We start from the raw sequence: 18851 nt of genomic DNA, 5'->3' as shown, positions 1-18851 counted from the left end.
TGCCCACAGGCCCCCGAAATGGCTCCTCAGAGAGGCCGAGACAGGTAGATCACGAGGTCAGGAGTTCGAGACCAGCCTGGCCAAAATGATGAAACCCAGTTTTTACTAAAAATACAAAAATTAGCCAGGCGTGGTGGCGCATGCCTGTAATCCCAGCTGCTCAGGAGGCTACTCGAGGTCGGGCATTGTGGCTCACACATGGAATCCCACACTTTGGGAGACTGAGGCAGGAGCATCGCTTGAGCCCAGGAGTTCGAGACAACATAGTGAGACCCCATCTCTACACAAAATTTTTAAAAAATTAGCCAGGTGTGGTGGTGGGCGCCTGTAATCCTAGCTACTTGAGAGGCTGAGGCAGGAGGATCCCTTGAGGCCGGGAGGTTGAGGCTGCAGTGAACTGTGATCATGCCACTGTACTCCAGCCTGGGCTCTCTCAAAAAAAAAAGGTAGGGGGGAGTGGTAGGCCAGGCACGGTGACTCACGTCTGCAATCCCAGCACTTTGGGAGGCCGAGGTGGGTGGATCACCTAAGGTCAGCAGTTCGAGACCAGACTGGTCAACATGGTGAAACCTTATCTCTACTAAAAATACAAAAATTAGCCGGGCTTGGTGGCATGCGCCTGTAATCCCAGCTACTCAGGAGGCTGAGGCAGGAGAATTGCTTGAGCTCAGGAGGCAGAGGTCACAGTGAGCTGAGATTATGCCACTGCACTCCAGCCTGGGTGACACAGCAAAACTCTGTCTCAAAAAAAAAAAAAAAAAAACGAATCTCGGTGGTGTGGAGGAAGGTCAGCTTTGGGGCCCACCTCCAGCACTTTGCTCTGGGCCTCAGTTTCCCCAATGGTGAAATAAAGTGGGGAGGGGGCAGGGTCCTAATATCTTTTTCCAGGTCAAAACAAAACTGAACAAAAGTCTATCCTCCAGTGTTGTTGTTTTTTTTTCTGAGGCAGAGTCTCGCTCTGTCACCCAGGCTGGAGTGCAGTGGCGCGATCTCGGCTCACTGCAAGCTTCGCCTCCCAGGTTCCCGCCATTCTCCTGCCTCAGCCTCCCGAGTAGCTGGGACTCCAGGCGCCCGCCACCACACCCGGCTAATTTTTTTGTATTTTTAGTAGAGATGGGGTTTCACCGTGTTAGCCAGGATGGTGTCGATCTCCTGAGCTCGTGATCCGCAAGCCTTGGCCTCCCAAAGTGCTGGGATTACAGGCGTGAGCCACCACACCCGGCCTATCCTCCAGTTTTTGAGAGCCAAGAGCACCCCCACACACCCCAGGCTTGGCCTCCAGAGCCCCATCCCTCAATAAGCTCCCTTCCCCCAAAACAAGCCTGGGCGGGGGTCGGGGTGCTGGGAAACCGGAGTCCAAGTGGCTGCTCAGGGGAGGACGAGGAGCCCACAGCTGGCGGGGTGTGACTTGGGTACCAACGAATGCCCAGGCTGCCTCTGTTCTTCATTTTAATAACATTCTTGATTTGGGAGTCAGGAATCCCATCGGTTAAATTGCTTTGAAATAATACCACGCTGGTCCCGGCCAGAGCTGCCTGGAGTATTTACAGGATCCGTTGACAATCCATCCCGGCTGGCCTCCCCAGCCCTTCCAGCCCTCTTTCTGTTTAACAAGCCTTTTCCTGCTTATTCTCCAAGGCAGCTACCGCGGCCCGGCCGGCCTCCATCTGTGTCAGTCTGATGTGTTAGAGATCTGGCTGCGGTACCGGCGAGCTGCCAGTTTCATTACTAAGCAGCCTGATTTCAGTCGCTCGGAACTGCCTGGGTGCCCAGTCTGACCCGAGGCGTCTGCCGTGTGAGTGTTTGCCGATGCTCTGAGCCCTCAGGGACATGTCCGTCACGGCGTTTGGGCAGCTCTGACGTCAGGGAACTGGAGGGAGATGACACCTCCTTTTTCGTGCTTTGCTGCCTCAAACCTCGCCCAGCTCTGAAATCTGAAAGTCCTCAGGAGTGACCGGCTTGGGGCGGAAGGAAATTCGATCAGGCTTGGGGAGATCTGAGGAGCAGTGGAGAGCCGTATTGACGGCTGCATATTGGGACCCTGAGCACGCACCTTTTCAAAGGCCTAATCCTGGCAGAAGCTCAGGCTCTCCCCTGAGAAGGCAACGGGCAGCGGGAGCCTGTTTCTGAAGGAGGAGGGGAGCTAGAGGGACCAGCAGGCCCGAAGCCCCCTGGGATGCCTGGCTGGCATTGGCCGTCAGTTGGGCCTCTGCCCTAGGGATTGGGGACCTGGGCATACTCAGTGCTCTGTTCCATAAAGGAGTTCCTGAAGGCAGGGGTTGTGTATCTGGGTTCCAGGGCCCCAGCTTTGCCTTAGAGAGCCCTGGCAAGTACCCCCACCTCTCCGGGCCCCAGCACCCACATCTGTAAAGCAGAGATCATAGCCACACCTTCCTCCCAGGCTACGACCATCCACTTAGAATAAGCTCAGGCCTGGCACATAGGTGTTCAGCAAGTGCCAGCTGGATGGAGAGTAACAGCACCGAGGCCCAGGCCTGGGTGAGGGCTCCTGCCTCCACTGCGCCTCTCCCGGCCTCCGGCCTCCACTCTCCCCCAGCCCTCCCGAGGGGTCTGTCCCAGCCTCTCATTCAGACAGATGTTCCACTGAGCATCTACTGCCAGGCACCAGCTGCAGAAGCCAAGTCAGCAGGTACAAGGTCATGGTTCTGCCCTCAGGGACCTTAGGGCAAAGGAACACAGGAGACACCATGCTCAGGGGACCCCAACCCGGTGAGAGGCAGGACAGACTTGGAGGAGGGGGAGAGAGCAGGTCTGGCCAGCAGGGTGGCCCTGGAGGAGGGGCAGGATCCTGGGCCCTGTGTCTGCCTGCTGGGCGGGGCAGGAAATGCAGGGAAGTAGGCTACAGTAGGGGTGGTGGGGAGATCCCAGCAGCCTGTGGACATGCCCAACCAGGGGCAGGTGGGCTGATGTACAGGTGCCCGGCTGTGCCTCTTCCAGAAGGCTCAGAGGGACCATCCAGAATGAGAACAGGAAGCTCTGGTAGCCCAGAGAGGACAGCCTCCGAGAGGATCCCCCAGGCTCTGCCTCCAGCACTCACTCCCACCCCGGGATGCCTGGAACCAATGCTGCCACTTACGGAACTCGCCAGACCCCAGCCCTGCCCTGACTCTTCAGGATGCGGCGGGAGGGGCTGTTCCCGCCCCTGTGTCCTGGCTGATGGGATGATGGGCAGTCGAGACTGAGCGTGGGGACTGCGTGCTCTCTGCATGCCCTTGTCCCTCCCCAAGCCCAGGCGCCCCACCCTTACAGGGCCGAAGCTCGGACCCTGGCCAGAGGCCAGGCGGCCGTGAGCAGCAGAAAGCAGGGTCCGACTACATCTTGTGCCTTTAGTCCCATGACCGTCTGGACCTACCCTTGCTGCCGGCACCTGACACTATGTCCACACTCACGCTTGGTGGCAGGTCCACTGACCAGGGTGGCTGCAGCCTTGAGTGTGCCCCCCTACCCAGGCCTCTGGTGCCAAGAGCTGGTCCCTGCACCCACAGTCCTCGGCCCCCTCTTTCTCACTGCCCTCCCAGTCTGGGTGCCAGTTACAGTGACCCCACCATGCCCCCGGGGCTCCTCCTTGGTGCCAATCAATTGGGGTGAGCACACCTGGCCCCCTGCCTTTGCCTCTGCCCAAGAAAAGACACTAAAATCGCACATGGCTGGCACTCCTGTCCATGTAGCCCAAAGCAACACCCCCTTAGAAACGGCAGCTATTGGCCGGGAGCGGTGGCCCACACCTGTAATCCCAGCACTTTGGGAGGCCGAGGCTGGCAGATCACCTGAGGTCGGAGTTCGAGACCAGCCTGGCCAACATGGCGAAACCCCATCTCTATTGAAAATACAAAAATTAGCCAGGCATGGTGGTGGGCGCCTGTAATCCCAGCTACTCAGAAGGCTGAGGCAGGAGAATCACTTGAACCCGAGAGGCGGAGGTTGCAGTGAGCCGAGATCCCACCACTGCACTCTAACCTGGGTGATGAAAGTGAGACTCTGTCTCAAAAAAATAAAAAATTAACTGCAGCAGGTGTCAGCCAACGTGGACACTTTACCGTGTGCAGTGATGGACTGCGGACCCCCTCTCAAGACACCAAGACACATCCGTGGTCTGGCCTTGGAGAAGTGACCTGCAGACTGACCATGTCCCAGGGAGATGCAACCGACGTCACCACACTGGCACACGCATCCAGACTCCAGACTTAGCTTAATGCAGAAGGACATGCACTAATACTTTCTTTTTTCTTTTCTTTTCTTTTCTTTTTTTTTTTTTTTTTTTTTTTTTTTTGACACAGAGTCTCACTCTGTCGTCCAGGCTGGGGTGCAGTGGCACAATCTCAGCTCACTGCAACCACCGCCTCCCAGGTTCAAGCAATTCTCCGCCTCAGCCTCCCGAGCAGCTGGGATTACAGGCGCCCGCCACCACGCCTGGCTAATTTTTTTGTATTTTTAGTACAGACGGGGTTTCACCATCTTGGCCAGGATGGTCTGGAACTCCTGACCTCGTGATCCACCTGCCTCAGCCTCCCAAAGTGCTGGGATTATAGGTGTGAGCCACCGCGCCTGGCCTTAGTGCACTGATATTTTCTATCGTGTAGTACTCCACTCTATTTGACTGGAAAAATAATGTTGATCAAACTGATTCAGTTGATTTTGCCAGTGGCCCACGGAGTACTGCCGCAGTTTGGGAACCGCTGACAGCCTTTGCCGTGGGCTGTCCTGATTTCTTGGTTCAAATCCCGAGTGACCGCCTGTGCGGGGCCCTGTGCTAGGATCTCAGGCTTGGAAACCCTGCCCCAACCTTGAGCCAATGACAGCCCAACGTGGCCTGACTAGTGCAAGTGCCAAGCACAGCCCAGATCACCAGGTGGGTTGTCCAAGCTTCCCCCGTGTGGGAGAATGTTTAGTCTGACTCTGAGCCCACGATGAACTGCAGCTGTGACTTTATATTTCTGGCAAACAGCTTCAGCGACACTGGACCTTGGTGACGTCGGACGCCTGGATGTGGCCAAGCACAGAGGGCTTTAATTACAGAACGAGGACCAGCGGGATGGGAGGACAGAGGGAGGAAGTGAGGAAAGGATCCAGGCGTCCACTTCCCCTTCTTTCCGCCCCACCCACCAAACATGAATCCCCACTCGGCAAAAAGGGGCGGGGAGTCTGGGCACGGTGGCCCACGCCTGTAATCCCAGCACTTTGGGAGGCTGAGGCGGGCAGATCACTTGAGGTCAGGAGTTCGAGACCAGTCTGGCTAACATGGCGAAACCCCAACTCTACTAAAAATACACAAATTAGCTGGGTGTGGTGGTGGGCTGACTGTAATCCCAGCTACTCGGGAGGCTGAGGCAGGAGAATCGCTTGAACCCGGGAGGCAGAGGTTGCAATGAGTCGAGATCGCACCACTGCGCTCCAGCCTGGGCGACAGAGGGAGACCCTGTCTTGAAACAAAACAAAACAAAATGGAGGCAGGGAGCAAAAGACAGGGAAACAAAAATTACTGATTCACTGTCAGGCCAAAATATGAATTGGTCCAGCTCCGGGGGCATCTTTCTTGGGTCCTGGCTGGAAAACGATTGAGTAGAAACACTCACTGCGGCCACGGCCTCTTGGGCAGATGCCACGAGTGGGAAGACAGACAGAGAGTGTTTTATTGGTGCGGATTGTCAGAAGCCCGCCACCCAGCGCATCTTGGAAGTGCCACTTAGAAGGGCTCTGCCAAGGGAGAGCTGGGCCCACATGGTCCTGCAGATGGTGTTGGGCGGGTTCAAAGGAAGGAGTGACAGCTCTGGACGCAGAGGAAGGAAGACAGCAGCAGCCACCGACGGCCCTGTGTTGTCAGACGGGGCCTGGGGACCAAAGGAGGCAGAGATGCCTCTGGGCTGCTACAGCCTCACGCTCTGCAGGTTGCATCCCGCCCAGGGCTGCCTCTGCAAACAGACCCTGACCAACCAGCTACTGCTCTGCCACCCTGCCCAGAACATGCAGCTGGCGTCCTGAGCACTGAGCTGGGCTCTGTGGTCACCCCAGCACCCGGCCAATGCCTTAGAGGATGACCACGGCCTGGCCCTCCCTGCCACAGCCCTGGAGGGAGGGCTGGTGCTCCCATTAAGCAGATGAGAAGACTGAGGCTTAGAGGAGTGGGCAACCTGGGTGTGCAGGGCTGAGATGGCCAGAGGAGTGGGGATAACAGTAAACGCTCACTCCCAGGTAGCTCCCTGGGCTGGCACCCAGGAGACCTGAGTTCTACCCAGACTCCAGCCAACAGGATACGTGGCTTCTCCCCTGCAGAATAAGGGCTCCTGCACAGCACCCCATGTGTGCTTGGGCTCACAGGGATGACCTTGGCCCTCAAAGCTCACAGCCCCATGAGAGACAGACGCACAAGCCAGCAGCCACAGGGCGAGCAGCTCCCACCCTGGTACATTCCTCCAAACCCCAGGCCTCAGTTTCCTCATCTGTAAAGCTGGGATTATAAACGCCTCAACCCACAAAGTTTTGATGAGAATTAAATGCGCTGGTGCACAGCATTCAACAGAGCTTGCTGGGAACCCTGAGAAGGAGTGAGTCCCTCTCCTGGGGCAGTTGGAGGTGGTTATCTGGGAGGGCTCCCTGGAGGAGGAGATGCCTGGCTGAATGGCACATTAAGCAGGGCCTTGCCAGCTGGTCAGAGGAGCTGAAACCCAAGGAATGGGGGATGAGTGGGTCCAAACCCTATGAGATTGGGAGAGAGGGTCTCCGATGCCTTAGAACGGCCCCCTGGAAGTGGCAACTGCAGTTTTTCCTAGACTGTGATGAAACTGATGCAGAAACCAGTTACAGACAGGACTGCGTTGGTTGTGGAGCTGTGGCCTCCACCAGCCTCGCCAGCTTTCTGATCAGGTGATTCTCAGAGGGGGGCAGAGGGGTCCTGGCAGAGGAGGATTCATGTTTTTAAAGAACAAAGAACTTGGATGTGTGCACTACGGCAGCCCTTCACAGGCAGCCCTGGGGCGGCTCTGCGGCGTTCCCGGGAGTCTGGCTTTTCCTGAACAACTTTCTGGACACCTCTGGGCAGTGCCCCCAGGGAAGCCTCTGGGCTCAGTCCGGAACAAGGCAGAGCTGAGTTCAAATCCTGACTCTGCCTCTCACAGGCCACATGACCTCGGACAGGTCGCGGAACTTTTCTAAGCCTGTTTCTCTCTGCCTAAGCCCCCGCAGGGCCGGTGGGGAAGACGTAACGAAGTCAATGCCTAACTGGATGGCACACAGTAGGTCTAACCAACATCACCACCCTCCGTTCAGAGCCAGCTGCTGAGCCCAGAAGGAAATCGGACCCACTCCTTGTTTTTGACTGAAAATGGTACCCCCGGGCTTGGCGCCCTGCCGTCATTCCCAGGCTTGGCAGTCGGTGCCTGCCGGCTCTTGGCACAGCACTGCCAAGCTGCTGTTTCTTGGGTGCTGAGCCACATCGGGCGCGGGGCTGGGCCCTGCACGTGCATTGTCCTATTTCCGTTAAAAGTTTGAAAGATCCAAACTGCTCCCAACAGAGGCATGCTTGCTCTGCACGATGAACCAAGGAAACGTGAGGGTGTTGTCACCAGTCACCGGTCACCTCGCCGTTATGAATGTGTGTGTGTGCTGAGGACCCATTCCCCAGGCAGGGCGTGGGCCAGGCAGCAGCGTGGGGACACTGTGGCCCATCAATGTCACAGCAGATCCCCTGCCACCACTGCCTCTGGGACAAGAAGGGCTAGCCACAGCTGTAGCCCAAGTAGAAAGGAGCTAACATCTCATCTACTGGACCCCGAGGTCCTGCTGCTCAGCCTCCCCAGCAAAGGGGTCCAGGCTGGCAACTGGGGAGGCCCCGGGAGCTTCTCATCCCTCCCCGAGCCTGAGCCTGCTGCTGGGCTCCTTTGATGCTGTCCATGCGAGGGCATGATTTTCCTCCCTGCCTGGAGAGCTCAGGTCGGGGGAAGTGGGGGCTCCGTTCCAGGGGAACCAATTACAGGCAGATGTGTACTGGCTGACCTCGCACACAGGAAGCACCTGGCGGAGTACAGGGCCACATAGAATAGGGTTTGGGGCCGGGCGTGGTGGCTCAAGCCTGTAATCCCAGCACTTTGGGAGGCCGAGACGGGTGGATCGCGAGGTCAGGAGATCGAGACCAACCTAGCTAACACGGCGAAACCCCGTCTCTACTAAAAAATACAAAAAACTAGCCGGGCGAGTTGGCGGGCGCCTGTAGTCCCAGCTACTTGGGAGGCTGAGGCAGGAGAATGGTGTAAACCCGAGAGGCGGAGCTTGCAGTGAGCTGAGATCCGGCCACTGCACTCCAGCCTGGGCGACAGTGCGAGACTCCGTCTCAAAAAAAAAAAAAAAAAAAAAAAAAAAGAATAGGGTTTGGGCCACTTGGCACCGTGGTGTTGGGAGACGTTGGGTGTGCCTGGGATCAGAGCAGGCGGGTATAGGGTCCTATCGTGGCCACTCCAAGTCCCTGCTGAAGGACATGTTGATCTGGACCCAGGGTGTGTGATCCCGGCCAGTGACTATGCAATGATGAGGGCTTGGCAGTCAGGCCTAGGGGACAGCGCTGCCCCCGGCAGATTGCGGTGGGGACAAGACTGTGTAGCAGGACAGGGAGCCTGGGTGGGGGCGGGGAGTTCAGGCGCTGAGGCCCTCCTTCCGCCCACCTGCAGCAGATTCTGGGCACAGCCACCCCGTTCCCCAGGCCCTGCAAGGCAGGCAAGAGGGTCACCCCACTGGACAGATGAGCAAGGGGCCCTCCAAGAAGGGATATGACCCTCACATCTCACACAGCCATGGGCGCTGGGGGTGGGGGGTGTGGGCTGGCAATGGCTAGCTTCATCCCACTCGGCACCTTCTGAATAAGAAAAACTGGCCTTTCTTTTTACGATTCCGCCTCCCCTTGATTACAAGATGCTACAAGGCAGAGCCAGATCCTGTGTTCACAGGGAACCTCCGGGGCTCAGCACTGACTCCCTCCCAGCCCCTCTCCCTGCTCACTCCTCACAGGTGAGCAACCCGTGAAGGGTTCTGACTTCGCCCACATCTGCAGAGCAGCTCTATATGGTACCCATTTCACAGATGAGAAAAGCAAGACTTACAGAGGTAAAGCTACGCAGCCAAAGGGTGCCAACAGCCATCATCTGGCAAGCATTTAGAGAGTGCCAAGGGTGTGCGGGTGTGGTGCCGACCCTGAGCTAACGTGGCCACAGAAGGGTGTGGTCCCTGCCCCTAGGACTCCTGCCACCGAAGGGCTGGACCTGTGATGGGGGTGATGATGGGGTCTGAGGATCACCTGCATGACCCAGCCCCTGCCGCCTCCCCTGCCTTGTCCTGGACCCAAACCTCCTTAAACCAGATAGGCCAGTAGCACTGAGCTACCATGGCCCCCAAACAAGCCACACCGTCTCCCTGCCTCTCACTCCTCCCATCCCCCAGACTGGAATAGGTGTCTCTCCTCTGAGCCCCGGAGCTCCCCATTCCTGGCACAAGTTGGCTTCCTTGCCCTTCTGTCCGCCGGGCCGGGAGCTTGCTGACCTGTCTAGCCGCTGCTGACCTTCCTGGCCCTGGCTTGCTTTGGGCGCTCAGTGTTTGAACACAAGAATAAGTGTGTGCCACTGTGGGAGGCCTGGAGGCTGCTGGGTGGCCTTGGGCACATCCCTGGCCTTCTCTGAGGCTGCCCTGCCTGCCTCCAGGGATTGAAGGGCGCTGGCATGATTGATGCTGGGGGAGGGGGCCAGGAGGCCATGATGCTGGGGGAGGGGGGCAAGAGTGCATGAACTGTAAAGTGGCCCTGGGGACAGGGCTGCTGAGTTCCACCCTCGCCACGCAGGTCTCTCCAGGAAGCAGGCTCTGGTGAGAGTGTCCAGCCCCAGGGTCTTGGGGCACAGCTCCAGGTGCCCTGTCCTCCAGGAAGGATCAGGCGGCGTTGGCGCTCAAGGCCTGCCAATGTGGACAGGGAGTCTAATGAGGATGGATGGTATCCGGGGCTGGAGAGGCGGCAGCCAGCTCCCTCCCAAACAAAAATTGAGTTTCTGAGAGATTCCGTGTGGCATGGGGGTGATCCTGACAGATGTCAAGAGGTTCCTGGGAAAAGATTTCTTCTGATGGAGGCCCAAATGGATATTAACGCTCACTGGCCACGCAAGCACTTCTCAGATGAGAATGGCCTCTCTCCCAGAGCCCCCGGAACCGGGTGTCTGAGCGCCAGGGCTGGGGGGGAGTTCCCCATCGACTCCCCTCTAATCGCCTCTGAAGCCGAGGCCGTCGGAATGACCCGCCTCCCAGCCCAAATCCTGATTGACTTCCCGGGAGACTGACTTCACGTCCACCGGAGTGGAAGACGCATGGCCCGCGCCGGCGTCCTGATCTTTCATTAAGCCTGTCCTGACCCTGAACTCTGATTTCTGGGTTCAGCTGGTGCCTTCTCACTGTTCCACCTGCCAAGAGGTTCCCAGAAGCAAATGCCATAACTCAGACGTTCTCAGCGTTAGGAAAACAAAAGAGCTCTTATCCCCCAGACGCAGCTCCAGTCCATTTAAAAGCTCTCCTCTGGAGCTTGCAGACAGGTTTAGAGATGTGTCTGTCTTTGGGGTCTTGGGGGGATTCTCATCTGTTCTCACGCTGGCTCCTAACACAGCAGGCTCTGCCTTGCTGGCGGACTCGTCCCTCCACCGCCCGCCTGTGCGGGCCTCCCCACGTCCTGCCTCTGCTGAGGACGGCTGACCCCTTTCAACACTGACCCAGGCCGCCTACACCCTGCCTCCCCCAAAAGCTCCCCGCCAAGAGGCTTCCCTCTCTCGTTTCTCGGTCACTTGTTTTGTCTGATGTTAAGCCCCTTCCCCAGATGTTTGTGGGTCTAGACATCAATACACCAAAAATAGTCAACACCAAGATCCTGGGCGAGATGCGTCCCGCACTCAGCGACAACAGCCCTGGGGCAGTGGGGTTCTCACCGGGCCACCCCCTGGCCTGGTCTGGGGTCTCTGTTCCTGGCTGAGCAGCCCTGACTGGCATCTCTGGCCTCCCAGTCTTTCTCCAGCACACTCCTTCTCAGCCGAGCCCCCCACTTTCTTGTGCTTGCAGTTAAGAGCTCTAAGGATGTAGGCAGGCATCCCCATTTCACAGCCGAGGAAATGGGGACTCAGAGAACCGAGGTAAGTTGCCCCAGGTCACACAGCAGGACTCAGAGCCATGCCTGGGGTGGTCTGTGGATGACGGAGCCAGAGCGCAGAACCTCCAGGCTCCCCGCCTCTCTGACATCTGCTGTCAGGGCCCCATCAGAGACCTGAGGACTGAACGCTCATAACACCTCCTCCCTGTCCCTCTCCCCACTGACCAAGGATGCACATCGCCAAGTCACCTCTCCTGAAGCACAGTCTCCATCCCATCTTCTCTCTTCAACACCCCCAGTAGCTCCCGAGTGTGTATCCCAACCCTGCAGCCTGGGGCTGGACCACTCCAGCCTCATCTCCTCACGCACCACAAATCTCTTGGGCCCTGCTCCCCAAATGTGCCTTGGGAGCCGCGTTAGGTTGCCTCCTCCTCCTGGAACACCTTCTCCTTCTTGCCCGCACTCAGAAATCCTCCCCGCTTTAATGGCTCATGAGAAATGCCCCCTTCTCCAGGAAGCTTTACCCTCATCTCTGCTACAGTGACTTCTTCCACCCAGCGCCCCCCGGCCTGTAAATTCCTCGGGAGGACTGGGACAGGGGCTTCCCAGTCCCAGTCTCACGCACCATTCTCCCAGCACCTGGTGTAGTCCCGCCCCTGCCCTGTGACTGGCAGTTGGGACATCTCCCTCCTGTTTCCCACCCAAGCAGGAACCAGGAGGCATAGGAATCAGACAGCTCCTGTCAGCCTGTAGCCGCGGGGGGTCTCTGCTCCTAGCAGCCACACTCCTCCTTTCTCTTCTGCACACGCGCCATGTATTGGGTAGTTCAAAAAGTCAGGCGCCCGCACACAACAGCCCTGGAACCCACGTTAGCAACAGGTTTCTGTTGCCACGTGTCCTCCTAGGCCCAAATCCCAACTTGCCTAGAAACCCCCACTGGAAGAGCCACGGCTGGGGATCTCAGGGAGCCCAAGGTGGCTCCTGCCTAATGTCCACTCCAGAGTGGGTCCCCCAGGGTCAGCTCAGAGTCCCCTGTTCCCCTCTTCTGTAGGGGTGGGGTCAGGCCAGGCCACAGGGCACCGGGACGGGGCCAGTCCACAGGTCCACGGTGGAGGGCTGGGTGGGAGGCTGCTCAGAACGCCCAGGTTCACGTACACAGCCTTGCGGTCCCCGGTGCCTGTCCTGCCACCCACTCGGCCTGGGACACTCACCGTCCAGCCGCCGCCATCCGTGCGCATGTCACAGTAGACCTGGAAGCCAGCCGGGTAGTGCGTGGGAAAGACAGAATAGACGCCATCGTCCTGCTGTCCGCTCAGGAGGACGTCCAGACAGTCTCGGGGCCGGGAGCCTGAGGCAGGCAAGGCCGTCAGGGTGGCTGCGGCCCCCAGTGCGTTCCTGCCCAGCCCCCTCGCCTACACTGTCTGTCCATCGATAACGCATGTGGGGTCCCATGGGGTTGAGAGAGCACCGGCCTTGGAGTCCGACCTTGGCTCTGCCACTCCCTGCTGAGGCCGGGTGAGAGAATCACCCTCTCTGGGCCTTACTTTCCTCATCTAGATAATGGACCAAGGGGGCTTCAGCACAGGCCACATGGAAGCAGGGTCGGGCCCTGGAAGTCTCGTGGCTGGGAACCCTCACCCCAGCTTCCCCACTCCCTACAGCTGGGACCCAAGTCACCGGAGGAAGGCAGCCCCTGCCCCACTCACCAGTGGCACAGCCCCGGGGCCGGGCTCCCCGGGCAGGCGCTCTCTGAAGGTCGGCCTTGGCGCGGGGCCGGCCCAGCCCCCGGTCCCTCTGTAGGGCATCCAGGACGTCGCCGACAGAGTTCACCAGGTGAGCCATGTGGCCCTGGCTCTCAGAGAGAAGCTGCGGACACAGGGGGTGAGCCGAGGGGGCAGGGGCTCTGTTGGGGGGTGGGTGGAGCACATAGCTGGTCAAAGGCCAGAGTGGGCCCTCTCCTGAGGCAGAGGTGGGCTCCTGGCTCAATGGTAGCCCCCGCCCTGCCCTGCCCCCTGGGTCCCTGTCCAAGGTGGTCTGAGGGGCCAGCGGGTTATAATGGAAACTGTGCTCTGGGGCCTCGAGGGCTGAGAGGGCCGGGGAGCAGGCGGGAGGGGAAGGAAGCTCCAGCAGGGGACCTGCCACCTCTGCTGCCCCAGGCTGTCTTCTTCAGCCATCTCTGCGTGTTCAGCCCAGGGAAGAAGAAACTGGAGAAGGCCATGCCGTGCGGGGAGACAGCGCCTGGCGTTGGGCAAATCCAGCTTCAGCCCAGCGCGTCCACTTGCCAGTTATATGACCAGAGGTGAGTGTCCTCACCACACCTCCTCTCCCCTGGTCTGGCCGAACTGCTATGGGGACCAGTGATAACACATGGGAGGTGCCCAACACAGCGCCAAGGACCGGCCGGGTACTCAGCACACCAAGTTCCCACAGCACCTTCCAGGCTACCAGAGATCCCCACTGCTGCCTCTTCCGATCCCAAGCAAGGCTGCTGAGGCAGGAGTGATTGATCTGGACTTGACAGAGGGGTGCCCTGAGGCTGGGGAGGCCACGGGGCTTCTGGACCAACAAGTCATCCCCATCCCACCCCCACTCCCCATGCAAACATCACTCTGAGTTTCTGTGGCTCTCTGATGTCCATGACCTCACTGGGTCCCCCACCACGCTGCTAAGAGGGAGGACTTAAGGTTGTCATCTCTTGTGACAAATGGAGAAACTGAGGCCCTGAAAGAGAGATCCCTGAGAGTGAAGGATGGCACTGGGGGCAGGGACCAGGACTCAGGCCACTTCCCCAGGGCTGGCTGGCAGGAAAGGGGCCTGGGGCTGTGTTCTTGTGTAGGAGACCAGGGTCGGGATGGGGACGGGGTGGTGGTTTGGACCCAGGTCCTGGTGTTGACTGTCTTGTGTTTTTACTCCAATCCCTCCCCCATTCACTAGCTGCGTGACCCTGGAACAGTGTCTGAATCTCTCCATGTCTCCACTGCCTTGTAACCCAGGATAATGAGCCCTGTTTCTCTGAGTGGGGGGATTCAGGAGAGCCTGGGCTGGGGAGCTCAGCCGTTGTTTCCTTTACTCCCACCCTCCATCACAACCCTGGGGTTGGAGTTTGGCAAGCGCGATGCTATCCCCCAGCACCTCCGCCTGTGTTGGCTGCCTGAAGGGTCTGAGGTCTGTTGCCCTCACCCTGGGCTGCAGGAGGCTGCAGGACCACGTGGAGGGTGAGGGGGTGGCGAGCAAGCTACAGCTGGCCAGCCAGCGAGCGTGGAGTCGGCCAGATCTTTACACACCGAACCTGTCACTTGTCAGATAATAGCCCATTCGCAGAAGGAAAATAGAAATATACAGTGCCGGCAGTTTACAAAATATGATTCTCGGCTCATCCAGAGGCAAGGGCCCTGCAAAGCTTTTAGTTTCCCTGTCAGTTTCCCCTCGGCTGAGCAGGTGATTCAGTGAGGGCTGAGGTGGGGGGAGAGAGGAGCAGAGATGAGCAGGCAGAGCGTTTGGGTGTCACGGCAGTGTCCTGTAGACGAGCTCCATGCCCCACAGAGGAACAGAGGGAGCACCCCCAAACCGGGGCGGGAGGGAAGACGGCAGGTGGGGGCTGCCCTGCAATGTGTGTGCGGCGAAGATCACTTGGTTAAATCACACGGGTGCTGCCCATTTATCTGAGTCAACACAGCCACAACACACTCAAAAAACTCAGGCACGGCCTCCTCCCTCTTGCTAATGGGCAGGGAAGACCTCGGTTTAAACCAGCAGATGATTAAAGTTGAAAATGTACATATAAACATGCCCCGAATCAATGGCGAAGTAAGTCTCTCTGCTCGCCGAGCTGCACAGGCGCATCGGGGAGGGCTGGGCAGCGCTTAGAGGTAGTGGCATCAGACCTGCTGTCCCCAGCACTGCTTAGCTGTGTGAGCGAGCTTGCACAGGCACCTGCCACTCAGAGCCTCAGTCTGCCTCTCCATAGGATGGGATAACAAGGCCGGGCGCGGTGACTCACGCCTGTAATCCTACCACTTTGGGAGGCCAAGTCGGGTGGATCACCTAAGGTCAGGAGTTTGAGACCAGCCTGGCCAACATGATGAAACTCTGTCTCTACTAAAAATACAAAAAAATTAGCTGGGTGTGGTGGTGCGTGCCTATAGTCCCAGCTACTCAGGAGGCAGAGGCAGGAGAATTGCTTGAACCCGGGAGGCAGAGGTTGCAGTGAGCCGAGATCGAACCACTGCACTCCAGTTGGGTGACAGAGCAATACAACCATGTCTCAAAAAAATAAATAAATGAATTAAAATAAAATAAAATGGGATAACAAATGTACCAACCTCCTGGAGCTATTGGGCTGCAAAGTGCCTGTCAACACAGAGCCCAGCACATGGTATAGGCCTATCACTCCTATCAGAAAAGGGATTTTCGGCCCAACACAGTAATATCAGCACATGGGGAGGCCAAGGTGGGTGGATTGCTTGAGGCCAGGAGTTTGAGACCAGCCTGAGCACCACAGCAAGACCTCTCTACAAAAAATTTTTTTAAATCAAAAAACTTAGCTAAACATGGTGGGGCACACTGGTAGTGCCTGCTATTTAGAAGGCTGAGGTGGGAGGATTGCTTGAGCCCAGGAGGTGGAGATTGTAATAAGCTGTGATCGTGCCACTACTCTCTGGCATGGGTGACAGAGTAAGACCGCCTCAGGAAAAAAAAAAAAAAAAAAGAAAGAAAGAAAAGAAAAAAAATAAATAAAAGGGAGTTTTCAATAGTGGCATGGTGGTTCCCTACAGGTTTAAATTTCAGCTCACAAACAATTTCTACTATAATAATAAGGAGATGTTGATGGTGCAGACGGTGAGTATCCCCCACGTGACAGAGCCAGCAAAGCCCTGTAGCCAGGCCCTCCAATATCCCCTCAGCATAGACTGTGTTATGTACATGTCATGGGTCAGAAGAACCAGCCCAGAGAGGGGCTGCAACCTGCCCAGCATCCCACAGCTGGCACAGATGGGGCCTAGACTGGATCTAAGCTCTGTGGACTCAGACCCTCTGGGCAGAACGGCTCAGCTCAGCCATGACCAGCAGGCCTCAGGGACTATACGTGAGAATCACCCCCGTCCGGGGATCTGCAGGGGGTTGGGGATGAGGCCCAGGAACTTGCCTTTTCCTTTTTTTGAGACAGAGTCTCGCTCGGTTGCCCAGGCTGGAGTGCAGTGGCGTGACCTTGACTCACTGCAACCTCTGCCTTCCGGGTTTGAGCGATTTTCCTGCCTCAGCCTCCTGAGTAGCTGGGATTACAGGCGCCTGCCCGGCTAATTTTTGTATTTTTAGTCGAGACGGGGTTTCACCATGTTGGCCAGGCTGGTTTTGAACTCCTGACTCCAAGTGATCTGCCCACCTCGGCTTCCCAAAGTGCTGGGATTATGGCATGAGCCACTGCACCCGGCCAGGAAGCTGCCTTTTAACAAACACCTCTGGCGATTCCAACCCAAGGTGCCTGCAGGCACAGCTTTGAGAAACCCACGTCTGATCGACTGAGGGTCTGGGAAGCTTGGAAGGGAGGAGTTAAGAGCACGGCTCGCTGCCTCTGAATGAAACATAAAGACACACTGTCTCTTGAATCATCCAGTCTGTGGGGAATGAGTGAAATCAAACATTTTTGGGGAAGTAAATATGTCAGGTGAGCCAGCGCTCCTGGGCCCAGAAAGGCTGTTAGTCTTGCGGAAACACTCTGTACCTCTGCGCAGGCTATTGGGAGGGCAGGACTCTGGAGTCCCTCCTTCTAAATCCCCCACCCCAGCTCTAAGGGCAGGCCTTCATGAACTGGGCCTGAGCTGACCAGGGGCTGAGCGATTTGGAGTGAGGTGGAGGTCCCAGGTCAGCCGGAAAGTCAGGAGGTACTCCTAGCCCCCAGCCTTGCTGATGAGGCCTGGGGAAGTTGCAGCCGCGGGCTGGGGGGGGCAGCCGGAAGGCAGTTTAAACATCCCTCTACCCCGGGAAGGGGAAGCCACCTTCCCATCAGTCACCCAGACAGGGTGATGAGGACTATAATTTCTCCAGCTGCCGCCTTCAGAGGCAGGGAAGGGGCCCATTGCTCATGAGTGCTGAGTGACCAAATGCCTGGTTCTCCCAGTGGCTGCTGGGGGGTGGGGCGGAAGGGGATGGGGCGCCCATGGGGGCAGGGGCTTGGCTCCTAGCCTTCAGGGATCTGAGTCACCGGGAGGATGTGGCACAGGGCCGGGGCTGGGCGGGGCTCCAAGGGCACTGGATTCCAGGTCTGACCTGGCCACGGCACCCAGGAAAAATCACCACCCGTTTCTGGGCCACCATTTTCTGTCCTGGAAAAGGGTGGAGGCAGATGAGATGATCCCACGTCCCTCATCCTATGAAGGCGGAACTTCTTGTGGCTGGTGCTTCCAGTGTGGTCTCAGAGCCGAAGTTGGAGAGTCTTCACCCAGACCCACCTGGAGCTGGCTGGAGCCTGGCTTGGCTGGGGGCAGGGGTGGGGAGGGTGGAGGTGGTCTGGGACAGGCTAGGGGTCTGGCTGGGTTGCCTGGACTGGTATCTCTGTCCCTGGGAAGCTGCGGGCATTGCATGGTAGTGAACTAGGAGGGTCGTGGAGAGATTGGAGCTCTGATGGGGTCGCACTGACCAGTCACGTGATCTTTAGCAAGTCACATCCCCTCGCTGAGCCTCGATTTGCTCCAGTTGGGGGCGCAATGCCCTGCCTCGCCTGCATCTTGGAGCACTAGGGAAGCCCTCGAGCCCTGGATTTGACGGAGTGCCAAATGCCGTGGGGTGCTGTACAATTACCCAGGGTCACCGGGAGATAAACTGGGTTTGAATCCTGGCTCCCAGTAGCTGTGCGGCCCTGGATGAGTGACTGCGCCTCCCTAAGTTTCATGGGCTTGTCTGTAGATGGGAACAGCAGTAGCCCCTTGTCTGGGGCACTTGGGGATTAAGTGAGGCTGTGGACATCAGGCGCCTGGCACGTGGCAGCACTGACCCCTTGCCTCCAGCAAGACCCCAAGACGCAGACCCCAGCCCTACCTGGATGAGGCGGCCCTGCTCGCTCTGCAGGGCGCTGAGGCCCTGGCCCAGCGTGCCATGCCCCTTCCGTAGCCCCATGCACTCCGTCTGCAGCTCCGAGGCCCGGGTCAGCAGCCGCGGCAGCTGGTCGGCCAGCGTGTCCAGCAACTCCTGCTCCTGGTCGCCCACCAGCCGTGGCTGGGCCTGGTGCTCGGTCAGCGCCTCCAGCACCGAGGCCTGGGCGCTCTCCAGGCGTGCGAAGCTGTCGGCGAGGTCGGGGCAGCGCGGGTCGATGAGGATGCTCAGGCGGGAGCTGTCTGCCCTCTCCACAGTGACCAGGGCGCTGTTGGCACCGGCAGCCCCAGTGCTGACGACAGGTGGGGGTGCTGTGCCTGGCGTGTGGGTGTGGTTCAGGAACAGCACGGCACCGGTGACAGCCACGGCCAGCAGCACAGCCAGGGCCAGCAGCACGGTGCACAGCATGTAACCACAGCTAGGCCGCTACAGGCCCGCCCAGGACGCAGACACAGACAGACAGACGAACAGGAGAGAGAAGGGGCCAGCATTAGAGGCATATCTGGGGTCAGAGGAGCCCCTTCTTGGGGGCTGGGCGAGGGCGTGGCACAGAGAGACTGAGATGAGACAGGCACTGAGAGACAGTCCAAGGGGAGACAGAGAGACAGGGACACGCACAGATGCAGTGAGAGGGACACAGCGA

The 18851-nt window shown here is 58.3% G+C and overlaps 1 protein-coding gene across 1 annotated transcript in view; it reads right to left on the bottom strand.

Moving 5' to 3' along the window:
* FIBCD1 (fibrinogen C domain containing 1) overlaps nucleotides 1–18851 on the bottom strand; it is a 37644-nt gene that overhangs the window by 8907 nt on the left and 9886 nt on the right. Inside the window, exons 2-4 of the mRNA XM_010360955.2 lie at nucleotides 18155–18634; nucleotides 12826–12985; nucleotides 12331–12467 (exon numbers count right to left, since the gene is read on the bottom strand). Of these exons, the coding sequence (XP_010359257.2) occupies nucleotides 12331–12467; nucleotides 12826–12985; nucleotides 18155–18634 (777 nt within the window). The remainder of the gene's footprint in view (nucleotides 1–12330; nucleotides 12468–12825; nucleotides 12986–18154; nucleotides 18635–18851) is intronic.

The sequence above is a fragment of the Rhinopithecus roxellana genome, chromosome 16 (genome assembly GCF_007565055.1).
Source record: "Rhinopithecus roxellana isolate Shanxi Qingling chromosome 16, ASM756505v1, whole genome shotgun sequence".
Taxonomy (NCBI): Eukaryota; Metazoa; Chordata; class Mammalia; order Primates; family Cercopithecidae; genus Rhinopithecus; species Rhinopithecus roxellana.
Note: the sequence above shows the minus strand (reverse complement) of the source record. Positions and strands in the feature narration are given on the sequence as shown.